The 27,881-nt window shown below is 43.8% G+C and overlaps 1 protein-coding gene across 1 annotated transcript in view; it reads right to left on the bottom strand.

Annotated features, from left to right (window-relative positions):
* Positions 1 to 27,881, bottom strand: part of LOC126100435 (cell division control protein 42 homolog) — a 660,590-nt gene that overhangs the window by 355,465 nt on the left and 277,244 nt on the right. The window contains exon 2 of the mRNA XM_049911039.1: positions 17,549 to 17,607. Coding sequence (XP_049766996.1) covers positions 17,549 to 17,607 — 59 coding nt within the window. The remainder of the gene's footprint in view (positions 1 to 17,548; positions 17,608 to 27,881) is intronic.

Below are 27,881 nucleotides of genomic sequence, written 5' to 3'. Positions count from 1 at the left end.
AGCCGCACGCCGCTTGTCTCAAGCCATACCAAGAAAAAGAGAGTTAAAAACATTCCGTAAACAACCATCACACTTTTCTTTACGACTTTCACTGAATCAAGAAGCGAAAGTTAAATTTTAATAACATTCTTTGCGCATAGCGTGGCGTCGTTTTTAAAATAAAACCACCATTAAAATCAACAGTACGATCAGCTTCGCAGCTATGCTCTTCAGGGTAATGAAATTGCTGGTTCCTGGAGATTTCTATTGACACTCGACGGTCTGCACACCCGAGCAGGCGACTTGGAATCTTTTTTTGTCATCAGTCTACTGACTGGTTTGATGCGGCCCGCCACGAATTCCTTTCTTGTGCTAACCTCTTCATCTCAGAGTAGCACTTGCAACCTACGTCCTTAATTATTTGCTTGACGTATTCCAATCTCTGTCTTCCTCTACAGTTTTTGCCCTCTACAGCTCCCTCTAGTACCATGGAAGTCATTCCCTCATGTCTTAGCAGATGTCCTATCATCCTGTCCCGTCTCCTTATCAGTGTTTTCCACATATTCCTTTCCTCTCCGATTCTGCGTAGAACCTCCTCATTCCTTACCTTATCAGTCCACCTAATTTTCAACATTCGTCTATAGCACCACATCTCAAATGCCTCGATTCTCTTCTGTTCCGGATTCCCCACAGTCCATGTTTCACTACCATACAATGCTGTACTCCAGACGTACATCCTCAGAAATTTCTTCCTCAAATTAAGGCCGGTGTTTGATATTAGTAGACTTCTCTTGGCCAGAAATGCCTTTTTTGGCATAGCGAGTCTGATTTTGATGTCCTCCTTGCTCCGGCCGTCAATGGTTATTTTACTACCTAGGTAGCATAATTCCTTAACTTCATTTACTTCGTGACCATCAATCCTGATGTTAAGTTTCTCGCTGTTCTCATTTCTACTACTTCTCATTACCTTCGTCTTTCTCCGATTTACTCTCAAACCATACTGTGTACTCATTAGACTGTTCATTCCGTTCAGCAGATCATCTAATTCTTCTTCACTTTCACTCAGGATAGCAATGTCCTCAGTGAATCTTATCATTGATATCCTTTCACCTTGTATTTTAATTCCACTCCTGAACCTTTCTTTTATTTCCATCATTGCTTCCTCGATGTACAGATTGAAGAGTAGGGGCGAAAGGCTACAGCCTTGTCTTACACCCTTCTTAATACGAGCACTTCGTTCTTGATCGTCCACTCTTATTATTCCCTCTTGGTTGTTGTACCTATTGTATATGACCAGTCTCTCCCTATAGCTTACCCCTACTTTTTTCAGAATCTCTAACAGCTTGCACCATTTTATATTGTCGAACGCTTTTTCCAGGTCGACAAATCCTATGAAAGTGTCTTGATTTTTCTTTAGCCTTGCTTCCATTATTAGCCGTAACGTCAGAATTGCCTCTCTCGTCCCTTTACTTTTCCTAAATCCAAACTGATCGTCACCTAGCGCATTCTCAATTTTCTTTTCCATTCTTCTGTAGATTATTCTTGTAAGCAGCTTCGATGCATGAGCTGTTAAGCTGATTGTGCGATAATTCTCGCACTTGTCAGCTCTTGACGTCTTCGGAATTGTGTGGATGATGCTTTTCCGAAAGTCAGATGGTATATCGCCAGACTCATATATTCTACACACCAACGTGAATAGTTTTGTTGCCACTTCCCCCAATGATTTTAGAAATTCTGATGGAATGTTATCTATCCCTTCTGCCTTATTTTACCATAAGTCCTCCAAAGCTCTTTTAAACTCCGATTCTAATACTGGATCCCCTATCTCTTCTAAATCGACTCCTGTTTCTTCTTCTATCACATCAGACAAATCTTCACCCTCATAGAGGCTTTCAATGTATTCTTTCCACCTATCTGCTCTCTCCTCTGCATTTAACAGTGGAATTCCCGTTGCACTCTTAATGTTACCACCGTTGCTTTTAATGTCACCAAAGGTTGTTTTGACTTTCCTGTATGCTGAGTGTCTTTCCGACAATCATATCTTTTTTGATGTCTTCACCTTTTTCCTGCAGCCATTTCGTCTTAGCTTCCCTGCACTTCCTATTTATTTCATTCCTCAGCGACTTGTATTTCTGTATTCCTGATATTCCCGGAACGTGTTTGTACTTCCTCCTTTCATCAATCAACTGAAGTATTTCTTCTGTTACCCATGGTTTCTTCGCAGCTACCTTTTTTGTACCTATCTTTTCCTTCCCAACTTCTGTGATGGGCCTTTTTAGAGATGTCCATTCCTCTTCAACTGTACTGCCTACTGCGCTATTCCTTATTGCTGTATCTATAGCGTTACAGAACTTCAAACGTATCTCGTCATTCCTTAGTATTCCGTGTCCCACTTCTTTGCGTATTGATTCTTCCTGACTAATGTCTTGAACTTCAGCCTACTCTTCATCACTACTATATTGTGATCTGAGTCTATATCTGCTCCTGGGTACGCCTTACAATCCAGTATCTGATTTCGGAATCTCTGTCTGACCATGATGTAATCTACTTGAAATCTTCCCGTATCTCCCGGCCTCTTCCAAGTATACCTCCTCCTCTTGTGATTCTTGGAATCATCACGTTGTAATACTTAAACCAAGTCACACTATTGTTTCTTGTAGTGGCATCCGAACCTCGCTTCATATTGGAAGATCCATCATATGGTATTACTTCGACTTTCATCTTTAGTCGTCCGATTTCGAAGTAAATACAGGATTTCTAGGTTCATTACGTAGCAAAAACGTTCTTATTCCTCTTAATTATGATTTCACCAAATTTTTGCGAATTTGGTGCGCATTTGAAGTGTAAAGCAACATAAGGCTTTTCACATGCTTGAGAAACAATGTTCTCGTAATCTAGGTAATTAATATGGATCAATAAATTTGACGGTTACAATGGGCACCAACTTTGCAGAGAGCGCATTGTACTATCCATTAAAAACTATTAGTAAGAGCAAAACAAAACATAATATTAAGGTAAAAATCTGCGTAATATTTAACAAACAAAGAGCAAACGAAATCACGATATTCCGATCGTACTTTTTTTCTGCCTACCTTTGTCTTTCTATGACGTCAAAGATCTGTCTTAATATTTTTTGGATAACACAAATAACACAGCGTTACATTCAGAAGTAGTTTAGGTTATCTCATCCCCTCCTCTTCCCTTCCCACAGCCTCCACCTTTGATTTCTCTCAACACTCCAAGTGTTTCCGCCAAATACGTATCTATTCCCAGAAAAGAGAACGCAAAAACATTTACAGATTGCGTTGCAGGACTACTCTATGAAAAGCAGTCTCTCAACGTTGTTATTCAAAGCCTTAGACACGTTTCAGCTTCTTATCATTTTCCTCTCCTCTTCCAGTTCCCCTATAGTAAGTGTTGATTTAGTGTTACAGTTTGTTATAACATGTATAACATAATTAACTGATACACCTACTACCTTACAGCTTACTACATCAACCAAGATACATCTGAAGCTGACTTGGTCCTCGGGCCTTAGCTGACTATTGAAGATCACCAATGAAGTGTAAGGCGTTATAATGAACAAGGACGTCTAAATGGCGTTGTAAAATACATAGAATACGTAAATCATTATATATATATATATATATATATATATATATGAAAGTTGCTGCCTCCTTACGAAGTACCAGTTTACTTTCCTCGCATTATTATTTACACTACGAGCTTTCTGTTTTACGAACAGTATTTTCAAATATGAGACTATAAGCCACAGTAATAGCGAAATGCAAATAGAAAGAAGTATGTAAGTTGCATTCTAATGTTTATAAATCTGTCGATCATACCCTTGCGCGTAGTCTAAATGTGAACAGATGTTGATACTGAATTGTTCAATTGTTTTATTGATATCATATACATTCCGTTGCTTGCTGCAAAGGAACAAGATACGGACTTTGAATACGACTTAAAAGAAAATATAGAAGTATAACTAAACGATTTACCAGATTTAATGAGGATAATACTCTCCACGGTTGCCCAAGAGAACAGTACATAGTAGCTGATTAGTGCCAGAACAACTTTTTCGAGTTGTGCAATTAGCAGGCGTTATGGAAAGAAAACGCAAAAGAAAATTAAGCCCGAGTACAAGGCGCGTTTAAGAATTCTCCTTGTGTTATAGTGTAATTTGTAAGGGTCTCTCAACTTAAATTCACTACACACTTCCACAGAGCCGCGTTTCCATTGGGTTGAAGTAAGGGAAGGGAACGACGACCGGCTCATTAGAGATGGGGAGCGAACTGTGGCAGGGGAAGGAAGAGGAGGAAACCCAGTGTGTTCCTTTCAAGGCAACCATCTCGACTTTTGCATTTAGGGTGTCGTCGTCTTTGAAAAAATAGATTTCGTCTTGGCGTCAAATGTTCTCTGAGATATCTACTTTACTGTAGCGTTCGTACCAAGCTCGCTAGAAACTCCGTTACCGAGTTACAAGGCGATTTGGCAGAAAACTGTCATCGAAAACAATTCACAGTGGGAAAAGAAGAGTCGACATCGCGACCATTGTGGCAGCATGTAATTTCGACAGCGGCCTATCAGGCATTATGGAAAATATGAACATGCTCAACCTTGAGATCGGACCAGCCTGTTACAATCTGTGCACAAAACCGGACGCTAAAAAGCGTATGAAGCGAGCAGAGCTGCCGATGACACAAGCTCCTGACAAGCCATGTAGGACTACGATGATCACGAAGAAGATGCAGGGGACCTCCTTTTCGATCTGGAAGGATTCCTGTACGGCCTACGGATCGCCGACTAGAAGCAACTTACCTATAAAAAATGTAAGCTAAAACTGTAAATGCATGTTGCTAGAAACTTTTCTTTTTTCCTTTCAGATAGGCGGAAAACGTTGGAGTGGTATCTGGTATTTTGAATGGAATCTGATGTCAGCATTTTAAAGTCATTTTTCTATCAGAGTATGTAGATGTTCTGCCATATCTTCAAAAGCTTATTTTCAGTGTGCTCTTTCGTCTCGAGTTTTTGGGCGAAGAAATTGACAATTATTTCAACAAATAACCATTTTGTTAGAAGTTAGTATTTTTCATTTATCGTACGTACTCTCACAGAGAATATATTGAAAATGACTCTACATAATTATTTGTTATACACTGAAGAACCAGAGAAACTGGTACACCTGCCTAACATCGTGTAGGACCCCCGCAAGCACGCAGAAGTGCCGCAACACGTCGTGGCATGGACTCGACTAATGTCTGAAGTACTGCTGGAGGGAAATGACAGCATGAATCCTGCTGAGCTATCCATAAATTCGTAAGAGTACGCAGGGGTGGAGATCTCTTTCCAACAGCATCTTGTAAGGCATTCCAGATAAGCTCAGTAATGTTCATGTCTGGGGAATTTGGTGGCCAGCGGAAGCGTTTAAAGTCAGAAGAGTGTTCCTGGAGCCACTCTGTAGCAATTCTGCACGTGTGGGGTGTGGCTTTGTCCTGGTGGAATTGCTCAAGTCCGTCGGAATGCACAATGGACATCAATGGATGCAGGTGATCAGACAGGATGCTTACGTACGTCTCACCTGCCAGAGTCTTCTCTAGACGTATCAGGGGTCCCACATCACTACAAAGTCTCTACAGTCCCCTGCTGACATGCAGGGTCCATGGACTCATGAGGTTGCCTCCATACCCGCACACGTCCATCCGCTCGATACAATTTGAACCGAAACTCGTCAGACCAGTCTTCAACAGTCCAATGTCGGTGTTGACGGGTCGGCGCGAGGCGTAAAGCTTTGTGTCGAGCAGTCATCAAGGGTACACGAGTGGACCTTCGGCTCCTGAAAGATCATATAGACGATGTTTCTTCGAATGGTTCGCTCGCTGACACTTGCTGATGGCCCAGCACTGAAATCTGCAGCAGTTTTCGGAACGGTTGCACTTCTGTCACGTTGAACGATTCTCCTCAGTCGTCGTTGGTCCCGTTCTTGCAGGATATTTTGCCGGCCGCAGCGATGCCTGAGATTTGACGTTTCACTGGTCCCTGATATTCACGGTCCACTCGTGAAACAGTCTTACGGGAAAATCCTTACTTCATCGCTACCTCTGAGATGCTGTGTCCCATCACCCGCGCGCCGAGTGTAAAACCACGTTCAAACTCACTTCAATCTTGATAAACTGCCATCGTAGCATGAGTCACCGATTTAACTGCGCCAGACACTTGTTGTCTTATACAGACGTTTCCGACCGCAGCGCCGTATTCCGTCTGTTTACGTATCTCTGTATTTATTATGCTCGCCTATAAGTAGTTTTTCTTTTGGCGCTTCAGTATGGACAGGACGGTTTCGGGAATTACCGCGGATGACCATCTTCCGGCTGCAACGGGTCTTTTCACCTCTTGGAGAAATTACAGGAAGCGTCCGAGGTGGACATAAAAATGACTTGTGAGAGAAAGAAGTGTAACGAATAGAAATATATCATTGGATTCACCATTACTTTTTGTTTTACTTGAAAAAAAAAGTCACGAAATTCATCTATTTTTAAGCGTTCAAAGACGACTGGCCTCTTACTCGATTTAGGGAAGCCACGGAAAAACTTATCTCTAGAAGGAAGGGCGGGGATTTTAACGGCAGCCGCCGGCCGGGGTGGCCGAGAGGTTCTAGGCGCTACAGTCTGGAACCGCGCGACCACTACGGTCGCAGGTTCGAATCCTGCCTCAGGCATGGATGTGTGTGATGTCCTTAGGTTAGTTAGGTTTAAGTAGTTCAAAGTTCTAGGGGACTGATGACCTCAGATGTTAAGTCCCATAGTGCTCAGAGCCATTTTTGAGAATAAAGTACGACTTTTAAATTTTTCATTGTCTTCACTTTAGTTGTTTGTCAACTACGACTAGCATAAAATGTATTTCTCTTATGTAACAATTAGAATGACTTGCATTACGTCTACGCCGTAAAACGTAAGGTGTGTGTGTGTGTGTGTGTGTGTGTGTGTGTGTGTGTGTGTGTGTGTGTGTGTGAGAGAGAGAGAGAGAGAGAGAGAGAGAGAGAGAGAGAGAGAGAGAGAGAACAAGGGAATTAAAAGCAGAGATCTGATCGGCGATTGGTGCTCTGATTGACGATTTTTTTCTCATATTATTCACACCACTATACGTGAGCCACAGTACTGTGTTTGACATACACTGAAATGGGCGCTGTGTTGTCGACGTTGCCCACACGTCCTTTGTGGGCGCGAGAGCAACAACTTTGCAGTTCGGTGCTGAAATCCGGCGTATGTTTCCTGTCAACTTGCAGGACTGCATTAGCCGTTGTTGCTCAATGTCGCTGTTGGCTGCAAACATTCTTTTCCGTTTTATAAAATTTTCTGCACTAACAGATACACGAGGTAACGAACTGACTCAGTTACGTTTGCGGCCCTCAGTAGCTGCACGCGAACAATAGATTCCCCTGTTCTTACGATGAATATCACCGTAGCTTATGTAAATTCTTAAAGAGAAAGAATCCAATTTTATATATGAAGTTGACCATATAGTTCCTTCCTGGAAATTTATTTGTCATCGCGAGTTTTGCTTTGCCATTTTTCCTTTTCATTCCTTTCACGAAAATATTAATACATGTAATTACTGAGCAGTAATGCAGTTTATTTGCAGTATAAATAACGTAAAAAATGAAAATAAAAAGAAATACTTCCATAGGAACTCTACCCCACGACCTGCAGGGTTACCGTTCTGTCCTCTTTCAGCTCCTCTGACCGCCGTGTGAAAGCTGCACCAACATAAAAGGCTCAAGCCGTCCTGCCCAGCCCCAAAAACGCTAATTTTTTTATATGAACACTTGGGCATCTAGACTTCCCACTTATGTCACTACCATTTCAGGCCAAGCGCTGAGTATACCATAAATATGGACGAAACCTGTGATGACGAGTAGGCGCGGTACCTTTGTTAGTGAACTATTTCTTCTTCCTGCACCTCCTTCACCCTTATTCTTCCCATTTTCTTTCGCCACTCATCTTTTTTTTTTTCACCCGTCACAGAACGGTAACGCCACGGAGACGACCTGCAGAGCGTACGCTCCAGATGCCAGGTTCTGGTTATACCAGTGGGCTTGGCAAGCTAATTTAACGTTACGGTAAAGCCGTCGGCACACCAACCGTGCATCCGAGCGTTGAGCGTCCCGAGTTTAGGACGCCATAGCGTGGAATAGCATGTTCGGGAGTCTTTCCGAACGTGCAGAGCAATATCTGGCATGTCAGATATTCTGAGCGTGCGTCTGAGCGTTGCCCAATGAGATGGCACAACGCCACCTACGTCACACGCACGCCGTCTCCCTTCAGTACAGAGTTGTGAGGCACCATATTGGCATTCATTTCAAGCTTATATATATATATATATATATATATATATATATATATATATATATACTCCTGGAAATGGAAAAAAGAACACATTGACACCGGTGTGTCAGACCCACCATACTTGCTCCGGACACTGCGAGAGGGCTGTACAAGCAATGATCACACGCACGGCACAGCGGACACACCAGGAACCGCGGTGTTGGCCGTCGAATGGCGCTAGTTGCGCAGCATTTGTGCACCGCCGCCGTCAGTGTCAGCCAGTTTGCCGTGGCATACGGAGCTCCATCGCAGTCTTTAACACTGGTAGCATGCCGCGACAGCGTGGACGTGAACCGTATGTGCAGTTGACGGACTTTGAGCGAGGGCGTATAGTGGGCATGCGGGAGGCCGGGTGGACGTACCGCCGAATTGCTCAACACGTGGGGCGTGAGGTCTCCACAGTACATCGATGTTGTCGCCAGTGGTCGGTGGAAGGTGCACGTGCCCGTCAACCTGGGACCGGACCGCAGCGACGCACGGATGCACGCCAAGACCGTAGGATCCTACGCAGTGCCGTAGGGGACCGCACCGCCACTTCCCAGCAAATTAGGGACACTGTTGCTCCTGGGGTATCGGCGAGGACCATTCGCAACCGTCTCCATGAAGCTGGGCTACGGTCCCGCACACCGTTAGGCCGTCTTCCGCTCACGCCCCAACATCGTGCAGCCCGCCTCCAGTGGTGTCGCGACAGGCGTGAATGGAGGGACGAATGGAGACGTGTCGTCTTCAGCGATGAGAGTCGCTTCTGCCTTGGTGCCAATGATGGTCGTATGCGTGTTTGGCGCCGTGCAGGTGAGCGCCACAATCAGGACTGCATACGACCGAGGCACACAGGGCCAACACCCGGCATCATGGTGTGGGGAGCGATCTCCTACACTGGCCGTACACCACTGGTGATCGTCGAGGGGACACTGAATAGTGCACGGTACATCCAAACCGTCATCGAACCCATCGTTCTACCATTCCTAGACCGGCAAGGGAACTTGCTGTTCCAACAGGACAATGCACGTCCGCATGTATCCCGTGCCACCCAACGTGCTCTAGAAGGTGTAAGTCAACTACCCTGGCCAGCAAGATCTCCGGATCTGTCCCCCATTGAGCATGTTTGGGACTGGATGAAGCGTCGTCTCACGCGGTCTGCACGTCCAGCACGAACGCTGGTCCAACTGAGGCGCCAGGTGGAAATGGCATGGCAAGCCGTTCCACAGGACTACATCCAGCATCTCTACGATCGTCTCCATGGGAGAATAGCAGCCTGCATTGCTGCGAAAGGTGGATATACACTGTACTAGTGCCGACATTGTGCATGCTCTGTTGCCTGTGTCTATGTGCCTGTGGTTCAGTCAGTGTGATCATGTGATGTATCTGACCCCAGGAATGTGTCAATAAAGTTTCCCCTTCCTGGGACAATGAATTCACGGTGTTCTTATTTCAATTTCCAGGAGTATATATATAGATATATATATGTCGTTTCTGAGCACCAGCAAATTGAGAATCACTTGGAAACCCGTTGTTAACTGTCAGATTCGTTCCAATAAAATAACGAGAAACATCATATTCATGGAGAAAGAATTATTGTAACGAGCGTATTATAAGAGTAGGCTATTTGAAGGTGGCGACACACGGAAGATCCACCCAATACGCATTGTTCTTGGTACAATTTGTTATAATTAAACTTCAATTAGTAACATATCTACGATAAGGTTTTCTGCAACGGGTAACATACTTTAATTACTTGCAGTACGGTGTGTTGTTGGTTTAGCGTATTGAGTAGCCGGCACTGTAACTCAGGGCGTTCGGTCAGAGGGTTAGCTGCCCTCTGTAATAAAAAAACTGAGTTAATGGTTCAACGACGAACTGAAACGAGTGCCTTGCGACGTCCGCCCCGAGCAAATGCAACGAACGAAAACGAACAAAATGAGATTAAAAAAAAAAATAGCGTCACTCTCTTGTACTGATTTGATAGTTGGGGCGGAGGTTCGCGTCTTGACACTCCTAAATTTTATTTCCTAACATTCGCGTTTTTATTAGGTTCTGATACTTTATTATTAGTTTAATATAAGTATATACTATAATTTTTGATGTTATGTAAATGTAAGTTCACCTTTCTTTGAGGGGTGACTTTGTTCGATTGGCTTAATCTACAGGAGAGCTTACGCTACTTGTATAAAGATATTTTGCTCCCTTTTCTTTTACGCTTCGTAATTCACATTTTGCAAAGATTCTGCTACTGGGTAGGAACAGTGATTAAGTAAGACTGACCTTGGGGTTTTACTAAAACGTGGGAATGATGAAATAATGTTTATCTTATGCGGAGAAGTATTCCAAATTTGTACCGCACTGTTTGTAATGGAACTTTTATATGTCTCTGTCTTATTGATTGGACATGGTACTTTCCTTTTCGTGGACGATGGAGGAAATGTGCGTTTTAATAGAGCTAACATGGGAATTTTACGCGCGCCCGTTGAGTAAACAGTGCGATTTACGAACTAGAAACAATCCTCAAACTGCCGCTGGAGTGCGTTGCGATCGCGTATCCCACGTTGGGGCCCACTTACGTGTATGCACAAGTCGCACCATTCCTGAGCGTTCAGCAGCACGTTGAAATTGCCACGCTCAACGTTAACGTACGACAGCACGGTCCGTGTGCCGACGGCTTATGCGACCAGAAGTGAAGGATGACAAAACGTCTTGAACAGTATTTTGACATCAAGGCAGACTCGCAAATATTGCACTTCGAATGGCAGAGCAGGAAGCCGAAAACAAGTCGTCTGAAAAGTTTGCTCATTGCTGACGTCGAATCCGAATTCATTACAGCTGTTGAGCGGAATCTTCTGAATGCATCGGGCAGATCTGCCGTCTAAAATTTCCACGGTGAGCCGTTGTTTCCTTGGCGCGGCGTGGAAGCTCGGCTACCGTTAGCGGACGGGACGGGAACCAGGCCATTTGTTCAGCAATTAGCAGCGGCGCCACAGAGCCAGGGCAGACGCCGCTGTTCCGTGGCGTTACGTCTGGGAAACGGGACACCGGAAGGGAAGCCGCTGCGCTGCGGGGTTAAGCGCGTCCCACCCCTGTCTGCTGTGGTCCCACGGCGAGCCGCCACCGGGCCCGGCCCGAGCTCTCAGCTGCGACACGCGAACCGGGGGGCGGGGGGAGGGGCGTGGCGTGACGCGCCGCTGTTTGGAGTGCCGGCCTCCGGTCACAAAATGTGCTGCTTTTCTCTGGAGGCCCAGGGAGGCAGCCCAGCTGCACGCCAGCCGACGCGTGCTCGCTGGTAGTAGCGACGGAAATATGGCGTTTTGCTCTTAACCTGCCATGATCGGTGACGGTTTTGAACAAGGTCTTCACCCTGACTAGTACAGCGCTTTTTGCTACATCTGAAGACACACTATCCCTAGTTGAGCTGTGGTAAAAATTGCTGTTTTGAAGAACGCGCCGCAGCGCCTAGTGTGAAGCACTCGCCCTCCGTTACTGGCGGTGGCGCCGCTGTGGCAGCCGCAGCTTTGGTGTGTCCCTCTGGTGGGAAAGGGGAAAGGTTGCGTGTTCACGTGCATTTAAGGGGTGCTATGAGGTCGCCAGTCAGTCAGTCTCTCGTCCGCATTTGTTAGGCAGTTACTGTCTGTCCGTCGTTCGGAGTGCTAGTATGTCTGTCGTTCGGATCAACCTTAAAAGCTGGCAAAATGAGAGTCGTTCCACTCCGCCAGTAAGAGAACTCAGCGAGTGGTCGCCCGGTCGGGGCTCAGTTCCGGCATCTGAGTCTGCGCGTTACGCCGCCAGTCTGCTTGAGTTGCTCAGGCAATGGTCACTGGCGGTTGGATCGATCGGTTGGTCGGTCGCGCACTGAGACACAAGATGACTTGTCCGTCTTGAGCGTCGGCGCATGTGAGGTCGCCACGTGAGTCCAGTGGGCCGTGCCTTATAGCGAGGCGTAGTGACTTCGCGGTCGACACGAGAGTAACAGGAGTCAACCAACGACATCAGTCTGGCCGGTGCGAGCTGCGACGCCGTGAGACGGGAGATCGGCGCGTCTTCCTGCGTCCCTTGAAGAGGCTTGCAGCGAACGGTTCGGGAGAGCGTTTACGGGGTGCTGCGCCAGGCCTTCTCGCGAAATCGCAGTTTATTAGAAGTGCTATGTTTTTTCATTTACTTGTTAAATTCTACTTGTTAAATTCTACTTGTTTTCTTGGTGAGGTCACCAGCCGTTTTGCTTTGTGTTCGTCCCACCATTCTTCTCCATTTTCCCTCCCGCGGGAAGGTAGTTGCTTATAAATTGGGTGGTCCGTTTTTCCCTTGTGGAGTAGGGGCGGGTTACAGCAACCTGTGGTTCGGTTGTTCGGTAATCTCCCTATCAATCTACCGTACGTTAGTAGCTGCCTCTGTCATGTTTGTCGGATTTGGTGTGTTAACGTAATTATTGCTTGGAGTGTAACGGTCTAACACCTGAAATATGTTTTGCGCTTTGAAAACTTTGATATTATTGCCTATGATCTTATCTGTGTACTGTAGAGCATCTTAACTATTGCTTGGCCAACCTTGTAGAATTTTATATACGATTGCATTTCATGGGCTTTTACTTAAATGATCATTTTAGTATACAAAGTTGCCACCCTTTCATCGTAAGGCTTTTCTTAGAAGTTAAAATCACGTTACACCTTCGATGGCATGGTTAATATTTTTGTTAGTGTTTTGTACCATTTCTATACCTCCTACGGGGGGTGCATAGTTTGTGTGCTTGTGTAAATTGTTAAAACTCTTAGTTTAAAGTTATCTGGTGTGTTGCAGATTTGCACCAGTGTAGTCTTTCAGAGGCTGTTGTGAGCGGTCGTAACTACGGTCGTGTCAAAAGGGAGCGGCAAAGTTCTCTGCCAGAAAGCTCATACAGCCAAACTTGTTTCTTTCTGCCTCTGAATAAATTGTAACTGTGATATTTACAGGGTGCTTTCTGATTATAATTCTAAATCTGTTTCTTTTAAAAGATGCTTTTAGGCTCTAGTAAAGTGAATAAAATTCCCATTTGTTAAAAGTAATCTGGTTATGATTTCATCAGTTACTCCCTGGCATCTACTTCCATGCTTACATAGTGTGATTAAATGTGTTAATGTTCTTGATGAATCGCTAGTAAATAAAATAAATTCCTAAGAATATTCTTTGCAAATAAATCACGGTTCACTAGTATTGTGGCTATCGCCTTTGATGCTAAAAATGAAACGTAGAAACTAACGTCCGACATATTACAAGGATTTATGATGCGACCATTATTTTTTTCAAAGGTAAATGAACTACCTAACAGAGGAACATAGGTTGTTTCAAAAACAGAGTTCATCATTTCACGTATGTACGAGGCGTGTTTTGAAATATAAAAAAAGACGTGCTAAGATATCTCAATAATTTATTTTTACATGAAATCCTGTACCTTAAATTACGCACTGAATCCATTACAGTCTGATTCTTTCTTGTTTACGTTGTGTACTGAGTGTTTAAGATGCCTCCGATAATCTTGAGTCCCGCCGACTGTGATGTACGGGCTGTTATAAGATTTCTTAGTGCTAAAGGCCTAAAAGCGATCGATATTCATCGTGAGATCTGTGCAGTTTACGGAGAAAACATTATGAGTGATGGAATGGTAAGAAAGCAGGTGAGAGCATTTAAAGATGGACGCACAAATGTGCATGATGAACAACGGAGTGGGCGTCCTTCGGTCGTTAAAGTTTGGTGCAGGAAGTGGACAATAAGGTGAGATAAAACAGACGGTTTACGATTTCCTTCTTGCGGGTTGACTTTCCTAATGTTTCTCGTAGTGTTTTGTATGGCATTGTCACCGAGCACTTGAATTACCGAAAATTGTGCGCACGTTGGGTACCGAAAATGTTGACGGATGTGCACAAAACCAAACGTTTAGACCCTGCATTGACTTTCCTTGAGCGGTACCACAACGACGGTGATGATTTCTTAAGTCAAATTGTTACGAGCGATGAAACATGGGTGGCCTACGTCACACCAGAATCAAAGCAACAGTCCATGGAAGTTGAGCAAGGGCATCGTTTTGCTGCAAGACTATGCCCGTCCGCATGTGGCGAATCAGACCAAAGATCTCATGACATCTTTTCGTTGGGAAACTCTACATCATCCTCCGTACAGCCCCGATCTTGCGCCCAGTGACTACCATCTGTTCCTGCACTTGAAGAAACGCCTGGGCGGTCAGCTTCTTCAAGACGATGACGAAATCAAAACAGTGGTGATGCAGTGGTTAACAAGTCACGTGGAAGACTTATATGAGGGTGGTATTCAAAAACTGGTACAACGTTATGACAAGAGCCTCAATATTGACGTAAATTATGTAGAAGAGTAGATTAAGGTACAGGACGTTCACGTAAAAATAAAATTGAGATATCTTAGCACGTCTTTTTTAATTTCAAATTGGTACTTACTTAAAAAAAGACGCCTCGTATTCCCTATACATATAGACAACAAAAAATGTTCCTTAGAAGAATGTCGGATATGTTTGGTTTCCGAGTTATGTCCTTTAAAATAGTAATACTGATTCGACCGTTTTTCTTCCGAAAAGTAGTAGTTATTGGAGAAAAGCTTGCGACAGTTCACCTCCTGTTTGAATACAGGCCTCACATCGCTGTCTCGTAGTCTGCGAACACGATCGCAAATTCCAAGTGTACTGCGTATTTCCCATTTCCCCACAACATGCCGTAACTCGTGCAGGATAACCTCCAGGTGAAAGGGCCTGTGCACGTTCCAAATGATGTAGGAACAACTGTTGCTCACACAGCTGTCTCCAGATATTCGCTCGCAACGCTAACCGTCGTTTGCTGTTTATCACGTGTGCACCGAATCCAGCATCTCCTGTTCTACATACAGAGTTTTAGATATTGGTCGTCACCTCTCCAAACCAATAAATGTAGCCTTCCCGTGATCGCACGGACGGCGAGGGAGACTTCGAACGTCTTCCGGTCTGGACATTTCCACTACGGGTAGCTCTTTTGTTACAAAAGACGTGCCATTGCAACGTTAACATACATTCAGTGCACTTCAGCCGCGTCGAACGTCAAACAGAACACTCTGTGTCCTCCGCCTCTGAATTAACTCTCCTGTTAATATAGTCTGTGACGTCAACCACAATAAATGCGGAAGGAGAAACCTCTGATAAATATCATTGTTTTGAAGAGCACAGCCCGGAAATCAACTTTTCCGGACCAATATTGTAATGAACTTTTTTACTGTCAATAAAATTCTTCTGGGTATGTGACATTTTCGATGTATGAAATTCTCCGACTTTTCAGTCACTGTTGCAAATGGTTTTCCTCAGAGTATTTGCTAACAAATCTGGATCGGAGAAACGAAGCATTTGGATCAGAAATCAGAAGAATTCTATGTTCATGTAATTCAGTCACGAAGGAGGTCACCTACAAAACATCCATCCCACCGGTTCCCTGAGTAATTTTCGTCAAGCAGAGACCATAACAAAGAAGGACTGATGTAATATATGGATAATACTAAAAGGGGAACTGTATATATTGCCACGACTATGATTTTACGGATTTTCGTGTACGTTTCGTTTCTCCACTGTCGCATAAAAGTTGTCTGCAAGGTGTTTAAGGGAATTCTTTTAACACTCTTCTATATTATAAACATGTTTAGTGTGGAAGCCAAATTTCCGACGGATAGTTTTTCAGAAATTAGCGAGTGTAAATTTACACAATATACGTATGTTTCATGTTGAAATCGTTTTCATGTGTAATTGCTCGTACTGAAAAGTGTTACTGAATTCGGATGCTTCGCTCTCTCTCTCTCTCTCTCTCTCTCTCTCTCTCTGTCTGTCTGTCTGTCTGTCTGTCTGTGTGTGGGGGGGGGGGGCGGATGGGGGTTACTTTCGTTCTTCATATTACCCAGTTCTCTTCAATTAATAATCCCGTTAAGTAGCTATCTGGATGACAGAGCGACGTCAACCACAGGGAAGAAAAATATTGTTTGGCCGCACTGAAACGAATGGTATTCCTTTCTCAGTTTGGTAACTGAACTGAACTGAAATTTGAACTTTCCGAAACCGGTTATAGGTTACGAGATAAAGACAGCGATCTGGATAATATTGTTTTCCTATCTAACAACTTGCACGGGTGCTGAAAAACCTTCCAGTATGCCTTTCACGTGTTTGTCATGACATCCGCTGAAATCTATACAAACTGAGAGTACTCTGAATTGTTGCCAACAGGGGGAACTCTAATGAGACTAATCGGTATAATGCAAGTACGTTAGTGACGTCACGAACTTCAAGAAAATAACTTTTAGCTGGGTGGCGAAATGTGTTGCCACAAGAATTTAGAAACACCATACACCATTTCGATGACGCCATCCGAGGCGTCATCGTCATTGTCTTCAGTCCCAAGACTAGTTTGCTACAGTTCTCAACGCTAGTCTATCCCATGCCAACTACTTCATCTCTGCGTAACTATTGTATCCCACGCCCATTTGAACCGGTTCACTATCTTCATCCCTTGCGTCTCCCTGTACAACTTACCATCCATACTTCTGTCCCTCATCAAATTGACGATTCCTTGACACCTCCCAATGTGACTTTTCAACAGATCCCACCTTTTGGTCAAGTTGTGCCATTAATTACTGTTCTTCCCAGATCGAATCGGTACTACTTCATCAGCGATCATCTTACCCGTCTAACCTTCAGCATTCTTCTGAAGCTCTACATTTCATGAGCATCTATTCTCTTTTTTCTGAATTGTTTATCGTCCACGTTCCGATTCCATACGCTCTACGGCTTCGTTGTTGGACAAAATAAATTACTAAGTCAAATGGAAGCCCATGGAAGCATCTAGCCATGTAAAACTCCACACACACACACACACACACACACACACACACACACACACACACACACACACTTGTTTGTCAGCACAGCCGATGAGTCAGCAACTACCTGGTTGCGGCGGCTCAAAGGAACAGCCACGGCACGTGCCAGGCTATATTTCGACACTTCAGTTATCTCCGTCTGGGCGCGCGCACACAAACTGCTTTCATGTTTCAGAGCTGACAAAAGACAGGAGGGTGACACAGAGGTTCAGGCGGTGAGACAACTGTGTTGACAAACAGCGCGTTCCAAGGTCACCCACCTGTTACCGCGCTACAGCAGAGCACGCCACACACTACGGTTGTCTACTCACCTGTCCGGCAGTGTCGCACAGTTGCACGCTGTACGGCCGTCCATCCACTCGCACCAGAACTGCAACACAAAAGACGAAAAGTCACATCAGGTACGTAACTAACGGAAAATAAAGCAGGTATGTCCAGCTACAAACTGGACAGGAAAATTTAGTCATAGAGGCCATGCATGCTACACGAGATTGACAGAACACATGCGTCATTACGTAGTTAATATACAGCTTGACACTATGCCGTCAGGCGGCACCACAGAGGTTTAGATAACAATAAGTTACACACGTCAACAATTTTTTTTACATAAATACTTGTGCTGTTTAATCATGGCGGACGAAAGAGACAATAGGATTATTTATGATGAATGCGCGGACGTCTTGTCTGACGTTCCGGACGACTTGGCCGATTGGGAAGAAGACATTGGATATCGAACAAATGAAAGTGAAACAGAATCGTAGGAAGATAGTGAAATACGTCCAAGAAGAATTCGGCAAACGCTACGGTTGCCAACTGATTCGGTTGAATCAGACCAAGAAGACAGTGCACAGTGGTCAGACTTTGATTTACCGATAATCAATAATGAATTTGAAGGATCCCCGGGTCCAAACATATTTCCCAAAGATACACAGAGCGTCGAGGTTATCGTACAGTTATATATTGGGAACGATCTATTTGAATATATTAGCAACGAAACCAAAAAGTACTACAGTCAAAGTTGCAATAGAAGGAAATTGGATATAAAAAATGCAAAATTTATCGACGTTACGGGGCCCGAACTTAGAAAATGATTTGGGTTTGCTATCCTTGTGGGAACTGTAAGAAAAGCAAGGCTCAATGATTATTCGTCAACGAATCCGTTAATAGACACATCGATATTTCGCAAAACGATGTCCCGCAACCGATTCAGACAAATATTTTCATTTTTACATTTTTCCGACAGCATAAATAAACCAGATAATGCAGACCGGCTTGTTAAAGTGCAATTCGTAACTGATTATTTTTCCAAAAAGTTTAAAGGAACGTTTAATCTAAGTCAGAGCATCTCAATTGCTGAAGGAATGATACCGTGTCGTGGACGGTTAAATTTTAAAGTTTACAATCCGTCGAAAATTACGAAATACGGCATACTCATTCGGATGCTGTGTAATTCGAGTACGGGATGTATTTCCTCATTCAAGATATATTCCGGCGCTGGGTAGCCTTTAGCAAAAACAGTGACTGAACTATTGACACCTTCTGATGGAAAGTGGCATCACTTCTGCATGGGTAATAATTATAACAGTGTAAAACTTGCAGAGAAGTTACTTGAAAAGAAAATTCGAGTTTGTAGAACGATACGGCAAAATAGAGGATTTACGGAAAATTAAAGCGTGCAAAAGTCAATGTGTTTGAAGCTTGTCATCAATGGAAAGGTAAAAGCGGCCGGCGACAAGCCAAGTAAACCGACTTAGCGCTGCCAGCCCCAAACGAATAAATTTGTACGAGACTCGCTGACGGCGGAGTGTTAATAAATCAGAAGCCTGATTGTCACTATTGCCTTAACAATAGTAGGACATACGGCACTGGAACACCAAAGTCGACGGGCTGCACGTCGCCAGCGAAATCTTTGCAGGGAGTATTAAGGATGAATTACCACTTTTTTTATAATTCGTCTACATGACATCTTAATCTTCAAGACTATTCTGCAATTCACATTGAAGGACCCAGCAGAGGGTACATCGAAGCACCTTTGGACCCTTTCTCTACGTTTTCACTTTCGAACAGCGAGCGAGAAAAACGAAACTTAAATGTTTCCTTACGAGCTTCCATTTCCCTTATTTTATTATTATGATGATTATTATTATTTCATTATGGGTATCAACAGAATATTTTCTAGTTCGGAGGAGATACCTGTACACTATAATTTCCTGAAAAGATCTTGACGCAATGAAAAACGCACTTTTAGCACACTCGACTCGCATTCGCGAGGACGACGTTTCAAACCCCCGTCCGGAGATCCTGATTTAGGTTTTCTACATCTACATCTACGTGACTACTCTGCTATTCACAATAAAGTGCCTGGGAGAGGGTTCAATGAACTACCTTCATGCTGTCTCTCTACCGTTCCACTCTCGAACGGCACGCGGGAAAAACGAGCACTTAACTTTTTCCGTGCGAGCCCTAATTTATCTTATTTTATCGTGATGATCACTTCTCCCTATGTAGGTGGGTGCCAACAGAATGTTTTCGCAATGGGAGGAGAAAACTGATTTCCCTTAATCGTGCCGGGATGGTTCCCTTGAAAGGCACCCCACCCTTCCCTAAACCGACGGGACCGATGTCCTCGTTGTTTGGTCCCCCCCTCCCATATCAACCAACCAACCAACCAAACAAACAAACAAAAACGCCTTTGTTCTAATAATTGCCAGGCAAAATCGCGTATCATAATCGTGATGCTCTCCACCCTATTTCAGAGCAGCACAAAACGATTAGCCCTTCTTTGGACTTTTTCGATGTCTTCTGTCACTCCTGTCCGGTGCGCATCCCACACCGCACAGCAGTAGTCTAGCAGACGACGAACAGCTGTACTGTAGGCAGTCTCTCTGCCAACAAAACTGTCTTTGGTTCGCCTTCCCAACATCCATGTGATCGCTCCAATTTAAGCTGTTGGTAATAGTAATCACTAGGCATTTAGTTGACTGACAGCGTTTAGATTTGAGTGATTTATAGTGTAACCGAAATTTAACGTATTACTTTATTTCCGATACTTGTTGATGAGTTCATATTTTTCATTATTTAGACTGCCACATTTCGCACCGCCTTCTCAAGAGTTTATTTGCATTAGAAACAGCAAAGGGCCTAAAACACTTCCTTGGGGAACGACAGCTATCACCTTTGTTTTACTCACTTGCTTTCCGACAAATACTACGAGCCGTGGCCCGTCTGACGGTAAATTACGAATCCACTGGCACTACTGAGACGATGCTCACTCGCAAACATTTTGTTCATGCGTTTTCAAAAAGAGTTTAATAAAGGAAAACGATTACGGAACCTGAATTAGACTGCAACCATTGTGGATGTTTTGTGAGGAAAACCATCTAGATAACTTAATATGTGTACTTATAACGTCGTTTCGGCTACTCCTATAGTCATATTGCTACAGTCAACGTTTATTGACACAGGTACTGAACGTTGTTTTAAAAGTTCCAAGTTTTGATCTAGAGATCGCAGTAACCGAAACGACGCTATAAATCGAGATATACAGGACGACAATTACTGAACTACATGAAAAAAACGTAAATTAGTAACAAATTAGGGTGTGGACACAGTTTATTCACCATGTGAACGTCACTACATATATTCGGATTTAGGTTATGACATGTTCGATATGCCTGCCATCGTTGGCCATGATGTGGCGCACACGAGTAGCGAAATTCTGCTTGACCCGCTGAAGTGTCTGAGCATCGACACTCCTGAATAGCTGTTTTCAGCTCAGCAAAAGTTTTGTGGTTATTTCCGGACTCTTGTCTTTAATATAGCCCCACAAAAAGGAGCCTCATGCGTTCAGATCCGGAGAATGTAACAGCCAATCGAGGCCCTTACCAGTGGCCACTGCATACCGCAGAGCCAGGTCCTCCAGGACATGAAACGCTTTCCTGTTTCGATGTGGTCGAGCTCCGTCTTCCATGAATCATATCTTGTCAAAATCAGGGTCACTTTGAATAATGGGAATGAAATCATCTTCCAAAACCTTCACGTACCGTTCGGCAGTCAACTTGCCATCGAGGAATATAATATCGATTATTCCGTGACTGGACACTGCACAGCACACAGTCACCCGTTGAGGGTGAAGAGACTTCTCGATCGCGAAATTCGGATTCTCACTGCCCCAAATAATTTTGCTTATTGACGAATCCATTCAAATGAAAGTGGCCTTCGTCGCTAAACCAAACCATGCATGCGCATACTAATTCCCATCATGCCCCGATGCCAATCGTGCAGTTTGCACGTCGTAACGCAAACCGTTCAGAAGTTATGACCATTTTATTTCATGTGGTTCAATAACTGTCACCCTGTACATTAAACGATCTAAAGAGATTTACTCACAAAATTTCGAGGAAGCATTGCACTTGGTTTCAACAAAATGTCTATGAACAGACGTAGAAAAACAGACAGGAAGGAAGAGCAAGCGTTTAAAGTCCCGTCAACAGCGTGGTCGTCAGAGACGAAGCACGAGGTCGGATTACGAAAGGCTGGGGAAGGAAATCGACAGAGGCCTTTTCAAACGTACCATCCCGGCATTTTGCTGGAGGTATTCAGGGAAATCGCGAGAAGCGTTAAGCTGGAAGTCCGGATTCTTGAACTGTCATCCTTCCGGATGCGACGCCAGTGTGCTACCCACTGCACCTGCTCGCTCGGTTATAAAACAGTATGATAATATAGTGAACCTTACACTCGCCAACGCTACAACTTTCGTTGGACTCCACGAGGATAGTGAGAAATTTAAAAAAGAAAGAGGCATCAGGCTATGAGACTTTTTATCACCAAAAGACACCCAAAGAAAGTTTTAATATCGTTAAAATTGGAAAGTTACTGAGAAATACTTGGTGATGCAACATCTCTCAAAGACCTGCGTTTCGGTGCTGACACTGCATTGTTTGTCTACATTGCGAATAAATTCAGCAATGAATGGATACTCTTAGTTAACGCAAGTCTGAAAGTAGGCTATAAAATCAATTGTAATGAAAATAATCTACAGTGCAGACATAGAAAACCACGCATGTTGACAACGAAGACATAAATCATTGGATTAATTTTTGTAAATGAGGAAGGAAGCGCTAAACAGACTCTAATGGGTCCGAAAAGTAAAGCCTAGAATCACGTTGTATTATAAAGAGAGTGGCAAAAAGTCACGGTAAGGATGACTCCCGAACGTTCTTGCTAGAATCCTGTGTGCGGCTCGGGTATACGAACGATATCTGAACGGTCTGTTACATACAGGTGTGTAGTCGACATAGCAGAAAGTCGAGAGTTAGCCGAATTTGAATTTGGCAGGTAGGAGTGATTTTTTATACAAACTTCAGTGGCAGACACTACAAGAGAGGCGTTGTGCATCAGAGAGAGGTTTTCCTATTGAAATTCCGAGAGAATACTTCCCCCGGAAAGTTGAACAACATATTACTAACTTATACATCTCGCGAATTTTCTCGAGAAAATTCGAGGAATTACAAATAATGCAGAGGCTTAACGACCATCATTCTGCCCACGCGACATCCTGAAGAGGTACCCTCTGCCACACTCCGTCAGGTGGCTTGAGGATTATTGATGTGTGTATTGATGTGTACGTAGATAATCGGTGCAAGATCCATATCTCAGACTGAACTAAAATTTGGGTTTCGCGGAGGCAAGGCTTCCACGTTCGTTAACAACCGAAGAGAAAGATCGCAAGTGTTTGACGAGCAATATGGATGCATAACGTTTGTCGAAGTCTGAAAGAGGCCTTTCTCCAGCGGTGGATGTCTCGTGATACTAGTGGCAGAGACACTGCATCCCTTATATTACGCCCCTATTGATTGTAACTGGTTTTATACCTTATAAGCCAGCCTAAGTAACTTAGTAACGACCTCAAATGGCTCTTGGTTTGTCGAATTAACTGAAACGTCCGATATCGCTTCGTCAACTCATTAACTCAACTGTCACCTCCCAATGTAATCTAGACCTCGGGCTACGCTACAGATCAATTTGTCACCACAACTTACATTGAAAAAACTAGTGTATGGCAAAAACAAATATTGTAAGCGTACTGTTCTCTTTACGCAGTCTGACCTCACACACCACATCATTACATTAAGGGACGAAGGCGACACCTAGTGTCGGTAGGTTCAACTGACCTAAGGTGAAATAATTCTTAATTTATGGTAACCTAAAAAGAAGGCAGGTGGTGGAGAAGGAGGAAGAAAAGGAGGAGGGGGTGTGAGAGGAAGAAGAGGAGGAAGAGGAAGAAGAGGAGGAAGAGGGAGAGGAAGGAGGAAGAGGGAGAGGAAGGAGGAAGAGGGAGAGGAAGGAGGAAGAGGGAGAGGAAGGAGGAAGAGGGAGAGGAAGGAGGAAGATGGAGAGGAAGGAGGAAGAGGAGGAAGAGGGAGAGGAAGAAGAAGAGGAAGAGGGAGAGGAAGAAGAGGAGGAAGAGGGAGAGGAAGAAGAGGAGGAAGAAGAGGAGGAAGAGGGAGAGGAAGAAGAGGAGGAAGAGGGAGAAGAGGAAGAGGGAGAGGAAGAAGAAGAGGAATAGGGAAAGGAAGAAGAAGAGGAGGAAGAGGGAGAGGAAGAAGAAGAGGAGGAAGAGGGAGAGGAAGAAGAAGAGGAGGAGGGAGAGGAGGAAGAAGAGGAGGAGGGAGAGGAGGAAGAAGAGGAGGAGGGAGAGGAGGGAGAAGAGGAGGAGGGAGAGGAAGAAGATGAGGAGGAGGAGGAGATGGGAGAGGAAGAAGAAGAGGAGGAGGACATGGGAGAGAAAGAACAGGAGGAGATGGGAGAGGAGGAGGATGTGGGAGAGGAGGAAAACGTGGGGAAGAAAGGGGTAAGGATGAGGGGTAGGGGAGCGCCGGCAACGTCCGATTTGGCCGCTAGCTCACGCGAGCCGACCGGTAGCATGTACGAGGTCACTATCTACATTGGACGCATGCTGTCATTCATTGCGTAACACGCTGAATGGAATGGGACTCCGCCTGCATTCATTGCATAACGCCAGCCAGCGGTGTAAACTCTGCCACAGATAAACGGCAGCAACGTATACCTTGTTAGCAGCTGACGCCCGAGCCGCGGCGATGCAGACAAGACACAGTCCCTGAGCCGAATGTTGATCGATAAGCTTATCTTTTCACGCCTGGTTTCGTAAGTTGTCCAGGCCCTGCGAAAGAGGTGCTGCGGTCCTGGATGGGACGCAAATGGTCGTGGAAAGAACGTTGAGCTCGGAGTCGCGAAAACCGTGTCAGAATTGCATTGCAACTATCCTTGATTGCATTGAGACACGTGCCAGTGCTCTGTTTTAGAATAGCACACATTTTCTGCCTTACTTACCTTTGAGATAACCGGCGTAGCTCATGCTACTTCTGTGTTCCACTGCCTGTGCCTTTTTTTGGTGTATATCCGAGGAACTTTAGTTTTTATTAAAGGTAAGGGTTGATGCGTCTTTGAAAATTTGTTTTATGTGATAAGTAATTAATACGCTTCAGATTTCATACTGAATAAGGTAGGCGTGGACGGTTTCAGTCTATAACCATTACTCGAGTCATCTCCTGTTCTAAGTAACGGCATCATGGGATCTGCGTGCTGCTGGCCTTACTAATCACATGCTGTAGTCAATGTCAGCACAACAGTCAGCGAAATTAATGCAGAAGATATAGAGAGTTTAAAGAGTTGATAGTTACAGTCATGCCAGAGCTTGTGCTAGTCAATAGTAATGGACTACAGTAAAAGTAATGGACTATGCATCAGCTATTATGCATCACTCGTTCCTGAGCTGAACGAGCGGGCAAATGATGTGCCTGTAGAGGGAACATAAAGGTATGCACTGCGTAGCACAGTGAGACACCACAATGGTTCCATATGACTGCGCCCTGCATGTCGTATTTTACTTTACTTGAGTAATATTAAGACCAGTTTTGCAGAATGCTACTGACAGCAAACAATCCCTAGTTTCCCAATGATTTTGCTGTGAAAGTACAATAAAAACCACTTTTCTTAAAATAGTCGTACTTATTATACTCGACTTATTATATATTATACTTATAATACTCGACGTATACTTCGTTTACTTATGTTAACAACACAGTTCTGACAAAGGTTTTATTGCTGGCAAACAAAGAATTAACCACTAGTAAGGTGACTTACTCAAACAGAAACTAATTACCTTCAGTTTATCATGAAATCAGTACACACTTGCATGTAAATATTGCTGGACATATAGTCCTGACGAAGGCAAATGGTTAACTATCTGCATTTATCATCAATACAGTTATTAATACAGCGTAATATTTGACAACAGTAAGTACTTATTCTTCTCTCCCTGCAGTCATCCTTCAAGATTGATGTGCAATAGCTCGTGACGAGATTCCAATAGAAAAGTTTACTGATTACATAGCTGTCTAAGTTATTCAGTTTTGCCACTCGCGGCGTAGAATAATTTTTATCAAACTGCGTCACTTCTTATGCAGTCTAGGATCTTAACGTCCCAGATTCGCAAGGATTTAAATTTACTATATTGCATTTTTTCCACAATTTCCGCACCACGCGTATGTATAGGTAATTGCCACAATTTACAGATTTTCAGTTGTGTTTCGTTTTTTCACTGTCATAAAAAAGTTAGTTGCAAGGTTTTTTTTTTAAGAGTGTGTAGTACGTTTTGGAACTATCAGGACAAAATCTTGTAACACGTTCCTGTATTCTGAAAATGTTTTATCTGTAAGCCACACTGTCCAAGAACAGTTCTGTAATACGTTATCGACTGAAAATACACAGAATAGACTTTCATGTTCAAATCGTCATCTATAATTGCGCGCCCTGCAAAATGTGTGTGACTGAATTCCGACGCTACAATTAGCGCAGGGCGTAATTTTCCTAATTCACAATATCCGATTGTTCCCAATTCATAGTACCCATTTTACTCCCCAGCACTACTTGGAACATATTGCTCAACTAGATTATAGTCACAGAAGCAGAAGCAGTCCTGAAGTACATGTATCTAATATTTGCATGTGGGTTGCAGAAACTATAGACAGATGAGACTAGTGTGAAGAACGGAATTAAAATTGTCTTCGGATTGAAGACAAGTCAACTTTTATTAACGGCAAGAAGAAAACAGAAGAAAACAAAACGTTTTAGTGACAGGGCCACAGTAACATCATCTCTGTGTACCATTATTACAAAAAGCAAAGGGACCTAGATCTAACGATATGATGCGTCGTAACTGGTTGCTTCAAATTCAGGATGACACAGAACTGACATACACTGTTTTTTTTTGTTTTTTACTATAGAGATGCAAGTCATGAACCTGCTGTATCTTTCGCTACACATTATCTACAGCTCACTTCTCATTACTATACGAGTATTGTAGGAGTCATGATAACTGAAAACACGTGGCTTTATTTCTTTTTCGGTTTTTTCCACATACACGAAACTTAACAGCAAGGAAAAGTGACGTCATGAAACAATAGTCCTGGAGGCCGAAACTAATCCGTAACTTCAATTACTGTTCTAATATTTAAACTAAGCTGCCAAGTTAGACACGTTCCACCGATGTACGTGTAGTTCAAACCAGTCGACAACGGAGTGATGGCCACGGTGCTAACTCGAAATTGAAGCCTCCCCGTCGTAAAGGCGGCCGTTTATCCTTCATTCTAGGACTTTTTTTTATATCTGCCGCTACTAAATGGGGTCACGGAATCCGCGACGCGGCAATGAACGGCTGTTTGTTTTCACGCCGACGGCGACATCCGCCTCGAACGCTGAGGTCGCTAAATCACGATTACACGGAGTCTTCGATCCAGTAGCGGTAGCTGTCCACCATCTTTGATGGCAGAAGAAATTTTCGCTTGCGGAAGGAACTTCGTTAGTGAGATTGAGAAATTTACACTAATGAGCGACTCGAGTCAGCTGCTACGTTGGGGAAAGAGCGCTTACGTAGGCACAGCGAAGGGAATAGTTTGGCGCGGCAGCAGTTATGACGACGTGACACACTGCCCCGGCTACCGAGCCAATAGCGCAGTGGTCAGCACACTGGGCTCGCTTTCTGGGGGGGACTGCGATTCGATTCTCCATCCGGCCATCCAGATTTACATATTCTGTGGTTTCCCTAAATAGTTTAAAACAAATATAGAGATGATTCCTTCAAAAGAACCATGTCCCTTTCTTCCCCATTTCGAGCTTGTGCTGTATCTCTAACGAACACGTCGACGACGTATCGTTAAAACATGATTTCCCTGCTTTCTTCCTTTTGCACAGGCTGTCAAGTGAGTTTTATACACGCTGGTCATATTTAGGCTCTGGCAACGGTATCTCGAATCTGTTAAAGCGAAGTTTCGTTCTCAGAATGTCTAATCTTCTTCAGATAGAGTACTTGTCGAGAAATTCTGAAGTTCAAGGTGTTTCAAATAGAGCTTTACAATTTTAAAAATTTATATACATTTATTGAAAGAACATATAGATCTGTGTTGAACGTTATATTGTAGGGAAACACATCAAGTTTTTTTTACCTTAAACTAAAGATGTATGTGGCTTGCGTTAGTTATCCTACGCACATCCCATCGGAAGTCAATTTCTTCCCAGACTCTTTGTTGCATTGCAGCTGTGACTTGCTCTAAGTTCAGGTAG

Source organism: Schistocerca cancellata, chromosome 9 (assembly GCF_023864275.1).
Source record: "Schistocerca cancellata isolate TAMUIC-IGC-003103 chromosome 9, iqSchCanc2.1, whole genome shotgun sequence".
Lineage (NCBI taxonomy): Eukaryota > Metazoa > Arthropoda > Insecta > Orthoptera > Acrididae > Schistocerca > Schistocerca cancellata.
The sequence above is the reverse complement of the archived record's forward strand: the minus strand, read 5'-3'. Positions and strand labels throughout refer to the sequence as shown.